Source organism: Zootermopsis nevadensis, unplaced genomic scaffold (assembly GCF_977971745.1).
Source record: "Zootermopsis nevadensis isolate Lab colony 2312 unplaced genomic scaffold, Znev_1.0 Znev_ptg000021l, whole genome shotgun sequence".
NCBI classification, from domain to species: Eukaryota; Metazoa; Arthropoda; class Insecta; order Blattodea; family Termopsidae; genus Zootermopsis; species Zootermopsis nevadensis.
The window spans coordinates 18,952,423-18,969,680 of record NW_028259153.1 but is presented as its reverse complement, the minus strand read 5'-3'; the positions used below and the strand labels follow the sequence as shown (position 1 = coordinate 18,969,680).

The following is a 17,258-nucleotide window of genomic DNA, read 5'->3' as shown; positions in this document are numbered from 1 at the left end:
GCGGGAAATGCAATGGGGCCAAAGGGAGAGAAATGTTTGTGACAGAAACCAAAGTGTTTAAATTAACCGTGGGAAATGTTCGTGATATTTACCCTTGGGGCTTCTTTTATAGTAGACCTGTAGAATTTTCAAAGGAGATTACAAAAAAAAAAAATTACGACGTGTTAATAATATTAAACTTTAGGTAAAGTCAGAAGACAAGTGAAAAAACAGTAACGCATCGTTCAGCTAGCGGTCGTGTTTTATACCTTCATTTTATTGGCCGCGGTGTTCAGTGTTTCAACATGAATATTTTCGTGCGACTGAATCGATTGAACCGATGGTTCAGGTTATGACAGATATGCAGATAAAAGGATACTTGCTCTCTATTGCATGTAATCCACTGCTGATAAAAGACCACTGTTTGTTAGGCTTGGCTGAACGCGTGGGTTTGATCGTGCGATACGGAAAATTTTGAAATTTAGTTCTGACGAAGGCGAATCTGGTAGAAAGAAACGGAAATTATGCTCCGGTGGGCTCTGGCGGATCTCCAATCAGGAGATCAGTTATTATATGACAATCGTTGCTTATTCGTCGTTAAATAATCGTTTCATACCGAGATACATGTCTCTGTAAAGGATTTTGACAGCGCAAATGAAACATGAAAGCTAAGTATAGATCTAGTGTGACGAATGTGTTATTTTACTTTTTACAAGGACTGTACCTGAAAGATGCATATTCTTTTTACCATAACACACTTTAGAGTAATAAACCAAGTGACGGTAGTAATGTTCCGACCTCATCATGCCTTTATATCGTAGCCATGTTGGTTTTAGCAACGCGAATATGAAAAGACTACAGTGGAATGATGTTCATACCAGATTTCATGAAAATCCGCCAGTTTGCTCATGACTTGTTTCGTGAGAACAAATACACATCGATGACTAATACTTGGATCATTTAAAGAGTGTCTGGACTTTGTGAGTTACGTAGCTTTAAATAAAATTGAACTCTAATTATAAAAAGCAAATAGATAAAGATTTGGAGGGAGGAGCGTGTGGACTATTTAATTTGCTCTGAAGGGGCTGATAAAAAAATTAGGAGAACTTCAGTAAAGAGAGCAGATAACTTGAACGAATGCATGTCAAGTGAACAAGAGGATAGAAACAGCGTGTACCTACATGACTGACAAACTATTTTATGCAAAATCTTGTAAAGAAGGATAGAAATTTACCTTCTGTGAGGGTAAAATACCACCACACATCTTATGATATCTTTCATCCCTTTCTTCAAAAGATCAATTGAATACTTTTTTACTTTAAGTGGTTTCATAGCTTATAGATTACATACGGAGTAAAATAACGCAATAAATCTGCAGCAATGCGGCTTACCGACCGTTTTCTGATACAAACATCCCTTCCATATGCACCCCCTCTACCCCTCCTTGCTGTCAGTCATTCATCACCCCAAAGAAGTGAGGGGGTGCATTCCGTGTGGATTCACCAGCCGCCAAACGAACTATGCCATAGGATTTTCCCTCCGTGATCGTCTTGGAATGCAGAGGCCGGAAGCATTCCGGTGTTCGAGGGTTGGATCAACATTGGCAGAATCGGATCTGCTCTTAGTGGGTTTATATCTGTCAGGGACTAGTGAGGGAGACACCGCTAGCTAATGGGGTAGATTCTGTTTGCTTCTTTGACAACTATTGCAAACATTACTCCACGTGGACATATTTGTACAGGATATTCAAATATTAGAGACATGAATCTTGTCCCACTCAAACACGGCGAAAAAAAGAGAAAGAAATAAGACGAACATTTTACGAATTGTTTACGTGAATGTATAAAGGGCATAACAATCAGTATGATCGGAAATTGATTACATTAAGAAAAACAAGTGATTGATAAGAGACGGAATGAGTGAATGAGTGGACATCTGTAACCTTCTTCTCTGTGAAGAATTTGCCTAAATAAACATAAAACGTTTCTGTGAATTCAACAAGTATTAATAAGCCTATTTAATTACATCTCTTAAGCAGATAGTTATAAAAATACACAAAATAAAGGTAAAATATACCAATAATAATTATAGCAGAAAATTATTCTTAAACGATTGAAGAGAAGAGTAATTTAAGATTTAAAGTATAGTTTCCTAAGATTTAACATCATGAATATATCTCATTACAGTGTAAAATGACAAAAACTAATATAGAAGCTCATAAAAATGATACAAAGCAGAGAGAATGAAATAAAAGTAAGACTGAATACAAAGGTTAAAATATAAAGAAGAGGATATATAAATAAAATGAGGAATAGGATAAGATATTAGTTTAACTTAACAATGGAATAGCAGTAATGACACAGTCTCTGTTAAAGTAGCCCACTAACTTTACCACTATGGCCTGTAACAAGTGGCACTCATGGTCACAAATGACCCTCCACGCACGCACCTACTAACAGACACAGCGCGTCACCACACAAACAAACAAATACACGACTTAGCGTTAGACAACAAAATGAGTTCAAATGTAGGACGTGAAACAGTGGCCCGAAGTCCTAACTCAGGCACAAAAACCTAACACGCGAAACATTTTAACCTCGATTTACTATGGTTGTTTTACTGTTACAATCAAGTAGAAAGTTCTTTATTTTTATTTTAACGAAACACGTTAGGCGCCATTATTTTTGTGTTTAACAACTTAATGTTACGATACAAACTGCTGTAAAGGTCTGTTCTAGACGGAACGTCCTCTGTAATCGCTGACTGCTTCTAGTTTGCGCTAGATTTTGTGCCTAGAATAAAAATTGGTCGTCAAAATGGGGAACCTACCAGTGCCTCATGTTAACAAGCGCATTACAGGGTGTTTCGAAACAAATCACGTCTTATGAGATGTTAGGGCTTTCACAGCGGACCACATAACACGGTGTCAAAATAGTTAGTAGTACCGACGTTTCGAAAGAATTCCTTTCTCGTCCCTTTTAGTTAAAGTATAGAAAAATTTATATAAAAATGTAGCCGAGGAGTGGGCAATTTCTCGACTAGCCGACGGACTATTAGGTCCTCAAGAATGGGATCGCTGCGGTGACGAACCAAAGTCACGGAAGACGAGAAATCGTGACTAATTTCAGGATCAGTAAACTTAGACGTAGTAAAAATAAATCTTTATGCCATAAAATGTGTTTACGATGCATCATTTTAACACTGAGTTGATAATTTAGATGTAAAATGCGTAAAATTAATATTGTTGCAAATCTTTAACTTTCGAGAGCCAGAGGTACAGATTTCTTTCACTGATCAATTTACATCAGGGTTTTGCAACGACAAACCTCGTGTGTAGCATCGCAAGGGTTAAAATATTACAATATAATTCATTCACGAATGTTAAGAATTTTAAATTACTTTATTTCTTAACTTCTGGTGGAGTTCATAAAAGGGCCCCTATCCAAGACAAAATCTTCCAGCCTGAAGAAAAATAAATAAATAATGTAACAGAAAGTCGATAGGAAAATCGTGGACGTTTTTGAGCGTGCAACACGAAAAATCACGTGCAGTGTGAAATAGAGGCAGCCCCCTGAGCGGAGAGTGGGCGATTGTCCACGTTCAATAATTTATATCTAATTTACTATTAATACGTCAAACCGAATATAACGGACTCCACACTCAGTTCTAGGCGTCTGAAAAATAAAGGAACTGAACATACAGGAAGTAATTCATGAGAAAGAGAGAGAGAGAAGGAGTGAGAAACACGTTAAGAAATGTACGCTTAGCGTACGAATTACGTAGAGTTCGCCAGAATCTGACCTTTTACCTTTGAGAATATCGTCTGTGATGTCAGCATTATTTGGGTCAATTAGCTTTTTCTAGGCGGTGAGCCGATTGCCTGTCCGACTCATTGGTGAGTCACACCGGAATATTTTCCGGCTATCCGCTCGTAGTTATGCGATCGATTTCGACTCCCAACTTCGAAATTGTCCAGTTTTCGATTCCCCGGACGGGAATTCCCAAACCAATCACCTGTAGGGTTTCATGTAATGTGTCTGGTATGATTGAACGTTGTCAAATTAATGTAGAATAACAAATTTTTATAAAATCCCCTTCAGTCGTTCTAGAGTTGTTATTATACGGACAAACAGACGCCTATTTTTGTAATTTATAGTTGCGAACGCCCCTAAAATGGTAATAAAGTAAAATAGGAACAAGTTTAAAAAAGATATCAGATAAAGAGCAGTTTACAGTAGCAATCCAACAGCAGATGTCCCGATATGATATGTCTAACACACGAGAAGTATTAACTTGTCGACTGTAGTAATTTGTTTTTCGACATCGTTATGTTACGTAATGAATCATTCTGGTAAGACGAGCTTCCATTTGGAAAATCGCTGTCTATCACATCCATCTACATTATTAATGCGCGCTGCTTGACAAATGCTGATTTACAGACCTTTTTACGTGCTGTACATTGGGAAATTAGTTCCGATTATTTCATTCGTATGCTACTTAGGTATAAATTACAAGTTTCTAGAACTATGAAACGTGAAATGACATCAACGAAACAAATGGATATAAGATACACGCCCTATTATATTTTATTAGTCTTGAAATGATAAAAACATATTTATCCGGGAAACCCTTTCAAGATTGATACGGATGTCAGGCAGTGGCCGTGCGTCTGTCTTATCACATTGTATACAATCAGGGGCAGAACAATAGCTTTATCCTTTTCGGAAATTTGTATTTTAAAAGCAGACGTAATCTATGGTAGAATCTAAATTTATGTACGTAATAAATTTTAAAAAAATGCCCTCTCCGAGGGTCTCCTCAACCGCTATATATTGGAGTGGAGTAACACCGACAGGTAAACAGCTAGTATTCTTGCAGCTAATAGTACGTCTAAAGTCGTCGGAGAATCCAAAGCTGAGGTCCAGACGAAGTATCTCCAACTCGTGCTATCAGAGTTTCGAAGCACTGGTATGTATTTCCTGTCTTTTAAACAAGAGAATCTATGATATTCGTGGTTTTTTCAAGAGGAAAATATTTTCTCGACTTTTAGTCCTGAAGACGGATACACTGCATCTACGTACTTATAGTTTATTTCAAGTGCAATTTTCCGTTTTCGTACAAATAAAATAACTCACTAAAAGTGAAATCATGCAGAATATGAATTTATGCAGTAATTGCATGATGAAGATAAAGTTTCGAGGAATTTAAGTATTTCCTTATCTCAAGTTCTCTTCCATACAGGCATTTCTTAAACTGGTTTATGAACAAGAAAGAACCTACAGATTCAGATACGCTCGTAAATGATCGTCTCTTCTCATTATAATGAGAATTAGGTATATTCTTAGGTACAGATGCCCGACCTCAAAACGATAACTTACAGTAGCTGAAGTGCGGGATCTTGTATCAATGTCCCATACTTAAAATCGCTATATCAAATTTTTCATAAAAGATGGAATACAGATATACAGCAATACCTAAACGTCAAGTTCTGGAAAAGAGAAACCGAATCACAACGCTTTACGCTTTCGTCATAAGTTTCGGACTAGTAGACATTACTAGTCTGAATTAATTTCACTTACACAAACGAATTAGGAATGAAACTAGCAATTTAAAGCAAGATATGCAAATAGAAATTTTAATTATACACTGAGTACTCATGTTCTCTTTCAACTACAATTTTCTTCTCTTACTAAGCATAAAACATGTATATCAAACAGCGTGGCTGTGATACCAGGCACAAAAGGGAAGCAATTTGAAAGCATTGCTTCATGAAATAAAAGCTGCAATTTTGATGAACTGTGCTGTCAACCGGTAAACAGAACTGCTGCAACTGTACTACTCTCTAATCCCCTGCAAAGTAGGCCGAACACAAGACAATATTTCAAATCGCTTCGCTGTAGTAGACATTTTGCAGCCAACTTAAAGATTGTTTACTTTCCTTAAGCCTCTTCGTTGTTTTCACTTACATCCGAATATTCTCCTCGGATAGAAGTTTTTAAAATATCTTTAACCTCTGTTATTCCCTCGAGCTCATTTGAGATAAGTTTTACTACGATTACATATGCAATAAAAGGATGGTATATAATTTAAACTTTAGATTTCTGTAAATAGTGTAAAACGATGATACAATATTTTAAACCAAAGAAGGATGAAGTAATAGAGAATTTGATTAATTTAAGAATCGGTAACGAGCAAGTACATAATCTGTACTCTTCACTGATTATTACAATAATTAAACCCAGAAACAAGGAACGTAGTACACACGCGGAAATAAAAAACAGGACACAAACTCTCTATAAATCAGACATCTTAAATGACTTTTGCTGAACAGGGAAAAATAAAATTAAAATTACTCTTGAAGAACTGGCGCGTGAAAATTTAGAGACCCGCTAAGCAACTATTAGCTTCTGAAAAATATCCTTTACCATGAAGTTCGTTCAAATATTACTGCGTTAGTGCTGTATAATTTACATACCAAGGCAATGCGTCTGGAGATATGGTCTTCGGCTATACTTATCTTAGAAAATGAAACACAAACCTGTGCATGCTGTAATTTACAATTTCTGAGTTAAATAAAAATGTCTTATGCACAACACACATATCCCTCCATTATCGCATTCGGTAGAATGTTACACAGTTCAGTCTGATTAATACGCGTTTCGTTAGTCGCATTTGTAACATAAACCTCTTTCTTAAACTTAATTTAATACAATCTATAGTTATTGTGATTCCGTAAATATATAACTCAGAGTTATTGGAAATCTCGCAGAAACTTAATCGTGCCGTAAGGTTTCCGAGTGGCTGACCAGTTCAGGACAATCAAATTGGTCACGAAGGGTTTCGTGTGCATAATGTCTGCTAGCACCAGACACTTGAGTGCCACTACAGCAGGCAAGTATAAATGAAGTCGGCCAATGGCTCATCGTCTTTGGTTCCTCGCCGGTCTGCTTTTCAAAACAACCATCGGACTCAATAACAAACAGAATCACTGGAAAAGAAGAATTCTAATGCCTACTCTCCTTCAAATCATTTAACACATTAAAGCCCAGTGGTAACTATATGTACCACCTCTATGACTCCGCGTTGTCCACAGACTGTATTCAGGGTATCGCATAATTCTCAGAGCAAATAGCGATTATTTCTTTAAACAGCACTAACAATGTAATAATAATTATGTGTGTGTTATCTTTTCTTTGTGGTAGAAACTACATTTTAAGCAATATTTACATAAGCTTCGGTGTGTATTACGTAAGACTCTAACAAGAACTGTCTATTACTTAGCAATTCTACAATTTAGTAATACATCTCTATGCACAGTTTATATTGGCAGAGATTTTCAATACGTTAAACGTTTCAGTTAAAACCTCACTCTGCTAGCTACTCGGCCAGTCCATCACTTTCTCAGTCAGCCATTCCCTCTGTCTGCCAATCAGTCAATTAATTACTTAAGCAGGTAGTTTAGTCAAATACGATGAAATGACAAAATAAGGATCTGCTTGTGAAAGCCTAAACCTTGAACTGTGACTCTATACGAAAGCTAAGCTGAAAACATGATCAGAGCAAATACACCGTAGAAAGCAAAGATGAGCTTGGATCCACATAAATATTCGCTACTATTCTGCTGCGGTCAGCCCAAAAGACTAGGCATTTATCATTCTATCCAGACACTGGGTAACATGGCGCAGACAATTCCGACGCCAGAGCTGTATATTTCATTATTGTTTTTGCTGAAACTTCGATCCTTCTGCGGTATAATTAAAGCCATTCTCGTTCAGCCATAGAAAATAACTTCCAACAAGTGAAGAAAGGTGAGGTACATAAGACAAGTTTTCCATATGTATTCTTAGAAATTTTGTACCTTGATACACACTTATTTCATATTTAAATCCACTGATAGAAAAGTGAGTAATAAAAAATAATTAAAATGCACTTCATACAGCCACAAATACTGTTGTTGACAAAGATAATTAACAGTAAAGACCCTCACTGCACACAAGCATGAATTATTTTCCTTTTATTTCGTTAAATATAAATCATATCACAGAATGTTTCAAATATAAGCTGTCCATTTTACTACGCTCAACTTTTTATATTATGCAGAACACGTAATTTATTGTACGATGAAATAATTCTGAAAATTTTATAAAGTACTAATTTAGCTGAATATAACGTACGGATTCTACTGGACTGAGCAGGACAAAATTAATTTCGCTCAACTTTCAGTGTTGACCATTCACATCGAACTTCATGAATAGCCAGTAATTTGTTGATCATATAAAACTTTCCGGCGGACAGACACACAGACATTGATACTGTGAGTTCAGACACGTACTGCAAAGAATTCATAACTCCATGACGCATAATTCTTATCGAGGAAAAATAAATTCCCAAACGTTCGCTACAGTTTTAGCAAGTGTCCCCCAGCGGATATCTTCATACACTCATACCTTATTTCCTTACGATCAATTTTAATAATGTATTCTTTTATTATCCTAATTCTTACAATTGGTTCTTCCCTTAAGGGTCGTCACCTAATATTTCGTGAAGACTATGAATTATAGAGTTCCCAATTATGCAATTGGTCTCATCGCAAAAGAAATATAGAATACCAATTCTTCATTTGCTTTAACACAATGGGCGCTGTAAACGTTCTCAGAGTTTTATTAAAATTGTTCATTCATGATGAGAAAATTAAGTTGGAGACGGAAAATTTTCTAACGTGCATTTATTGAATTCGACGTATCCAAAGCTGGATTTACTGCCATCTTCGGGCGGTCGGATGCCCATGGTCACAAAGTTTCCTGTAGTAACAGCCCTGAGATCGTAACCCAGTTACGGTTTAAACTCAGGCCACATTTGTTAAGCGACTGACGAAAACCAAGAAATTTTCTGTTCAATCGAATGGAATAGCTCATGAATGAAAGTCAGAGAGTTTAAGTTCTTGGCAATTATAATGGCCAATAGTAGTCATCAAAACATGATTTTTCTCGTGACAGGAACATAGAAATGTCAGGTTCGTAACAAAACCAACTTCTGAGATTAAATCCACTTAGAAAAATTGTGATAGTAGGGATATTTTATTGGCAGGTGACTAGATTAGTTGAAAAGTACAATCAATAAAGTAACTCAAACACAGACAATTCTTAACATTTCTCAAGCAGACTACAAGAAATAAACGTCAAACCTGTGACCCAAAACACAAGACGTTCTTCAATTTTCCAAGTACAACTTTCTTTTCTTTAGATTATCGACACGTAACATTTCTGGGAACATGGTAGTGTCAAAATATCATCATGAAGTTTTGTCTATATTCACCGTAGCACCACAGAAGAACGCTTAGTATTTTTAGCAGAGAAAAACTGTTACTCTCTTAGACCAGCACCCAATTGTCAAGACCCCAAAGACCCAAGTCCACCCATTGTCAGTTTTTTTCGTAAAAAGTCTTATATTTATTCGTAGCCACCGTAAGAAGGCTATATTCTGGATCAATAAAGACGTGTGCATTTGTTAAGATAACATTTTACGGTAAAACGTCTCAAGACGAGACGAAATAAGAAACGTAAACATTAGCATACTGATTTTGCCTCGATTTTATATTACACATGTTTATTTTAGAAAAAGCAGAATACAGAATATTGCATATGGGGCCCCGATGGCTGAAACAAATATGTATGAGGTTTGTGTGACTGTATTCCGGAAACCGGCCATATACATAACCGATATAAGAGCTGACGGTATCATAATAAATCGGCACGTAGTCTTCTGAGTTGTCAAGCCTTATATTTTGTAAAAAGTCTACCCACAAGATTGAACCTGTAGGTTCATCCTTAATATCATAACCATCTTCTACAGTCCATCGTGTAATATTGTTGTACATTCTACACAATAGGAAAATGAAGTAGCGCGTTTCTCCGAAACGTCGAATGCATCTTTCAAGTACACATAACATAAAAGTACAGGAGTCAACAGTGAAAGACCACCTTGAAAAAGTTCAATATTAAATGAAATAAGAACATCGATGTTTGATAATTAAGATTGGATTGATCTAGCTCCGGGGCATAATGACACGCTATTTTGTTGGCAAAAGTGACCTTCTGGGTCACACTGCAGCATAGGTAGCCATTTGTAATTGACGTCAAAAAAACATTTCTTGTAAACGCATAAAATGAGTGCGTTATGTCCCTCTTGCAGTATATGTAATTTTAACGATTACGTACAACTGGCATTTGTCACCTGGAAATGACGGATTGCAATAACATTTTGAACGCGACTGTTTTCGTATATATTCATACAGTATCAGATTAACTCACTGTTATAAAATGCGAGACGTCATGGCACAAAGAAATCAAACGACGCTTACTGAAAAATGGAGGTATGTCTGTCCTCTACAGACAAGAATCCTCGCATATAATATCTGCATTTTTAAGACAATATCATGCAAGGAGAACTGTGTGTCCAAGCAGTTACAAGTTTTTCGTTTCTGCTGTACGTACGATCTTGTAATAAACAGGCCAAACATATTTACTCAATATTTTAATATTTTCCGTCAAATCACAATTTTAATAAGAAAATAAAATATAAAATATTTAAAATATCATTTCACGTTCCGCATCGAATGATCGATTTACAAATTGGAACGTCTTTTACGACATGTTATTAAATTAGTTTAATTTTATTTTACTTATACACTCTACTATTTATTTACTTCCATCATTTTGTTTTCTATATTACTCCATATTTATTAATGTTTTATTTAAACCATTGCTTTACAGACTAATATTGAACATCAGATGAACCACGCCATATAAAAACAATACCTTCGTTCTAATATATAAGAGTAATCTGATAAGAACATTTCAATAAACTGCATAACATTGTAAATGATTGTAATTCGAGTTTTAAATTTTACCAATCTAATTTATACCTGAGGACGGTTAAATATAACCGAAACATGTCGTAAGAGACGTTCCAATTTGTAAATCGATCATTCGATGCGGAACGTGAAATGATATTTTAAATATTTTATATTTTATTATCTTATTAAAAATTGTGATTTGACGGAAAATATTAAAATATTAACCTAATTCACAATATGACGCAAATATACTACCTTATATTTACTCAAGATAATCGCATTCATAAACGCTGCAGATACCACCAACTCGCTCCATTCTGACTTAAAACAGTCTACATTACAAATATCAACTGATTATGACTACTTAAGAAAATAATTGCTGTTTATTCTGATAATCGCACAACATCCATAAATACTCTGTGTGTAAAACGCATGATGAAGAAGGTAATGCATACAGATGTCACCGAGTTTCTTTCAAAAGGTTCTGGCATAATATTACATACTTTATCATCTACTGCACATGTCATCAGTTTATTATATGCTTTGTACTTGTCACAAAAGCCCAACTACAACAACAAATTAATAGTCTCCAAGACCAGTCGAGTAAAGTTAACGTTGTTACCATAAAACCTAAAATAAATCTTGCTGTATGAGTTATACAAATTGCGGTACATAAATGGATGTCATTTATCATTACGGATAAGCAAAGATAATGAAGCAGTTAGCGTAATTACATAAACAGACGACGTAATGCATTACGTGTACCAGGAGACATGCCTGCAAGAAATCGATACGTTTTTAGTCAAGAGATAAATCTGATGTACTCGACATAACATACAGACAGTAATACCAATTTGATAACAACACAATTTATTATATATTATACTATGTTAACTGCTATTTCCCATATCATGATGATTCATTTTCAAATTAAATTTTTCTTTGGACAACGTCGGCATTCACAGATGCAATTTCACCGAAATTAAATATAAGCCGAACATGGAAAAATATCGAGGAAAATCAAGCAAGGTGTGAAGTTATCCGAAATGATAAAAGTACGGAACCGATAACGGGAAGGCGGGAAGACGGGAAATACGTAATTCACCGTTGTATTTCGAATAAGTTTGTAGCCAGTCTTTTACAACAAAAAGCATCCAAGCTTTTTCTGAATATTATTAAAGTTACAGGTCGGTGAAGAATCAGGTTCAGAAAATGGGGTTTTAGGTCCACGGATAAGACGAGAAAAACTCCATTTGGTTTATCCTACCATTCAAGCAGTTCTACTGGAAGTTTAAATATTTATTATTTCAGAATTAATTATAAACAGATGTGGGGAGTTACTATAAACACTCGTACTAGTAAAATGAGTGCTGTTAAAACGTTGTTAAGCTCCAGACCTTAAGAAATATAAAAGGTACCAGTGCAACGCTAAGTGCTTCTCAGTTTTTGTTAATCTTTAATGAAGACCGAAGACTTCAAATTCTCTTTAATCGCTAGAACATGAGCGTGAAAAGTGCGCGTTCGGTTTTGAGTGCAAGTTCAAGGATTACATTTAACTGATGCACATTTACTGAAAATACAAACACATTTTTTTAAAAAACCTAATAATAACACAGACATCAGACTGTAATACTTAAATATTTAAAATATTTTAAATAAATGTCAAGAAAAAATCATAAAGCATAATTTATGCCATGTATAATTTTATTTGAGAAAATCTATACCAATGATATTACACGCTCTCAGTGTGTAATCGGCTGTTTTCCAGGATTTTACGACGTGTAGTTTGACATACGTTTATCAAAACGTCCGTCATCAGGTCACTCTGATGATGGAGGCAGTAAGGATCTCTGAAACGTCGATAAACTACCAGACTACACGACGCATATCGTAGAAGGAATTCTTCAGAACAGATACAGCTCTATGCAATTATCACGTAAATAAAGGACATCCATCGACTGGTGTTTAGTAAACAGCTAGTTCCGTTGTTATCTTTCTACGGTTACGCAACATTTTTAGTGTCGATAAGTTAAGAACAGTGGCAGCTTCGAAAGCTCAGGAATGACGGGACAGAATTGTTTCACTCAGACACAACTAATGTACTTGCAAAACGCATTCACTCTCTAAATGTCTCCTAAGATGAATAAACCAACGAACAATATAAATGTGCATGTTACAGACTATTACTAAAAGCTTGGAATTTCTTGGACATGCTGTATATTATTACTTACTGTCTCTGGCGGCATCCGGACTCGCTGCTAATGCGAAGATTACAAGAAGTCGAACTGCGATAACTGAGTAGTTGAAATACATCCTGTTACTTGTTGAGGTACCAGTAGCCCTGTCTTCAGGTCCAAGAAGGATTCTCTTACAAAATGGTGGCCGAGTCACACTGAACGATTGAATTGCACCCCGTCACAAAAAAAAACACGAATATAAAAATGATGCTTCAATATATCTTGATATCAACACCGTAGCACATGCAAATTCCACTTTTACATCTGTAGTTACTTGTCTGTAAAAAAAAAATACAACTCTCCACTACTGTGCGAAAAATTCCTGTTTAATTACTATTACAGGCCTTTCGCTTTAATAATTCACTTGAAACTCGTAATACGGAACTACAGGGAAAAACTCTGTTAGAACAGTTCGGACACTGAGAATTGTTAATTAAAACACGTACATATCTTTGTTACAAAAAGAGTTCACTAATATTTCAGATGCGCTTGGCGAGGGAAAGTTGGTTGTATTATACATCCCGCTTTGCAGTAAAAACCACTCACTTTTTACTTGCAAATAGGCCTAACCATCAATACAGTTCCTGAGTTGCTGAGTTCACCAGGTACGAATGATGTAACAACGATATTACTGAAACTTCATTTTTAATCACTCAAAACACTTATTTCCTTTTAAATTTCTAGATTAACATTGAGAAATTACGAATTATGCAAAACACGGAATAGTATTCACTTTTATACATTGATAAATATTAAATGTTTAATAAAAAGAAAACGATTTAATTTACTTTGAAAGTTTAAATTCAAGTACAGTATCATACAACTTAGCACTGAGACACTAACAGAGTATAATGTCATGTCTGTAATTCAAACTGTATTTCGTTATTTCACATCGACAAAACATAAACATTTCAGTTGACTGCGACATCTATTTTAGCGTGCAGTACGTAAGAATTTTACTTATCACACCTGTTCCTTCAGTCACTTATACACTCACACATCATTTAACCAGATCAGTTATTTAAATACAAATATAAGGTTCTCAGAAACACACATCTTTCGTAAAAATATATCCAAAGGTTGAAACTTGCTCCTCAAATGAAACACTCCTTCTGCATTAACTTCTCGTCAGTCTTAATGAGTACGAAATAAACTGTAAAATGAGGAGTTGCGGGTGCAAGGGAGGTTCACCCCAGAATACAACAAGTGTCGGTGCTAAAGGAGATGCACCCACCGGCGTGACGTCATCACTTGTGCTGGCAGCCTCCTCTCGGCAAACTGAGTGCCTGACCCAGGCACGTCGCGACGCTAACCGAGGCACAACCACTTAGATAACTGGCCGCGCAGCTTTGCGCATGCGTATTCTGCAAACACAAAATAATACATTTATTGTTACTGTCCTGTAGTTAAAACATCGAATTCTTTTGACGGTAACACAAAGTTACATTTTTAAATAACCTATATTAGCATAAATATTACAAAACTTTTTCGTATTAGCTTATGTCCTACACGCAGAAAATACGACTCTAAAGAAGTTTTCGTATATATTTGTAATGATTAATTTTTACTTTTTTTAAACGTCAAAAGAATTCGGAAAAAAAACAGCTATGTCTAGCGTGGGATTCAAAACCACTATCCCAGTACTGGATCGGTCAGACCCTTAACATGCCTTACTTTCACAATGGTGCCTGTTACGTGCCTAGAAATTAACACAGACGGCAGTTAATGTTTCCCATGAATGAGCATTGGATGGGATGATAAATGTCCGACAAGGCAGATCTCTTATAGCGCCTCTTCGTTTAGAAAGAACCTTGAACGTTCACTTTGCGTGGGGACAGTACAAAACGGAGTGATTGAAGACAAATCTCCCGATCTTGGCGACCAGATCTCTAGGTGCGCAGAACCAGAATAAATGTTTATCTGCCTAATGTCAGCAATCCATCACTGTTACCAGAGCGCACTGAAGGAAGAAAGAGATTGCCTCCAAAGAAGAAAATTAAATGATTAAAGGATTACAATGCGACGTACAAAATTGGAAGCCATTTTAACACTGAAAAGTAATCAGAATTAAATGTATTTGTGCCAAAATTTATGATAATCGGAAAATTCTTATTGTCACTCATTTGAGAACCTTCTATCTACCTGCGTTCTATCTGAAAGCCAAAATGTTAAACCATAATAGACCTGAGTCAATATTTCTGTTGCTCCATCCATGCTGCGTGTACACTCATCACTGGGAATGAAATCTGACAACATTCTATAAAATTTATCACACTAATCAGCCTGTAAAAGCCGCTGATACTGATTGTTATTCAGAAACGTAATTTCAGTCAATTCATTACGAGAGAAGTTGCAAATCGTGGACGACCACCGCTAGGTGTCGCGCAGGTAGCGCGCGCTTATAACGAAGCGCCGAGAATATCACGCTCTGTAGTTAGCCAAAACAAACACAACCCATACCATAATGAATTTGTTGCGGTTGAAGAAAAATTATTATTTCGGGCAGTCTATCACTGCGTTTAAAACGTTAGGATTATGCATACAGCAACATCATTACAGGGGCGCGGAATTCAAAGGCACGACAATGATATCAAAATGTAACCTGATCCACAAAAGCCAGTAGTAACGTTAAACAATCCAATTACGAATGGGAACTGTGTGCATTTTGGCGTAAAATTCTATGGGATTCAAAGGAAAATTCCTAATGCCTATGTAAAGAAGAGGTGTTGTTTAATTATAGATTAAGCTCGCAAAGAAAAAAGATGAAAAATGCATACAAAGTTTTAGTCATTAAACCTGAAGGGCACTTGGGAAATCAAGGCGTAGTTGAAATTACGCGTTAAATCCGATTTTAAAGACTGCACTGCATAATATACGGCGAGGGATGGGGCCCACTGACGAGACTTTCGAAGAATGTGACGAGATTTGCGATTTTAAAAATGATTCTGTTAAATCTGAGCTGACAAAACAGTCGAATGCTGTGCTCGCATCTCGCTTGCCCCCCATTGGGCCCTCTTCGGTGTTTAATGCGCCCACCAAGTTCTCAAATTACACGCGATGTGAGACCCAGAATGTAACAAGATTTAACAAATTTAAAGTTTCAAATACCTACTTCTGTAGGCCCTATGGCAGTTTTATACTTCAATTAAATAAAGTGAAAATGTGTTTCAATAATATTCACATTTGTGTCTGCTTGCAGGAAAACAGACGAACGAGAAATATGTGCAGAGCTTAAGCTTAAAATTAGTAAAAGTAGGCGGTTGTGATTTTCACGTAAACACGATGGTTCCCAAAACAGTCGCCTGTTTGCCGAGCGGCCCTTATTAGACAAAGAGTTTGACAATCCTCATACAGAGGGAAGGTCTCCGCGAACGAACAGCAGCAGATTGCAGACCTGCGGAAACTAGGGACCTGTTAGGGACGGCTGTTGAAGCTAATAGAGACCTAACTTTGGACGGAAAAGGAATTCTCCACCGTCGGATGACGGCGATAATACGAAACGGTTTTGAATTTTCAAAATTAGTGTTCATGCAACAAAATTTGGCTTGCATTGTTGAAGTCCTAAGTTGTTCGTTCAAATATCTTCAGTTTGCGTCGATGCAAATCAGTGTTAAGTGTTCGCGCAACAAACTTCAGTCTGCAATGGTGAGATTCTATATAAATGTCAAAGTTCTAATTACAGTAAACGACCAAATGACGGACTCATATAATTTTTAAAACTGATACAAATCCAGTGCGTCCTTCAGATTCAGTGAAAAACTAATACTGGCACTTGAAGCTCCGGGATCTTTTGGAAATGAATTCTCATCCGTCCCCTTATGTCATCGAAAATCATAAAATAAATTCGGCAATCTATCGCGAATAAATATCAAGTTATCCCGTGTTGCTTTTGTCTGTACAGCTTCTAAGTTCAATATACTGTTTTGCCTATGTTCCTGTAGAAGCTTAATAAAATTCATTTCAAATGCTTTATTCCATATAAAACACAAACAGTTACTAATTAATTATGTGTTCGTCTCATAGGAAATTTGTTACACAAGCGGTGAATGTTTATTTTAATGAAAGTGAAACACGTATGAATGTTTGACTAAGGATTCATATTATGAAAGCAAGTACAATTACAATATTAAATTAAAATGTATACATTGTTAATATTTCAAAAATACTCCGAACCACGCAGAATATAA

At 36.1% G+C, this 17,258-nt stretch overlaps 1 protein-coding gene across 5 annotated transcripts in view; it reads right to left on the bottom strand.

Annotated features, from left to right (window-relative positions):
- side-VII (sidestep VII transmembrane protein) overlaps window positions 1-17,258 on the bottom strand; it is a 615,012-nt gene that overhangs the window by 374,248 nt on the left and 223,506 nt on the right. For all 5 annotated transcript variants that reach the window (XM_087353123.1, XM_087353125.1, XM_087353122.1 and 2 more), the window contains one exon: window positions 13,066-14,435. In XM_087353123.1, coding sequence (XP_087209249.1) covers window positions 13,066-13,147 — 82 coding nt within the window. In that variant the 5' untranslated portion in view covers window positions 13,148-14,435. The remainder of the gene's footprint in view (window positions 1-13,065; window positions 14,436-17,258) is intronic.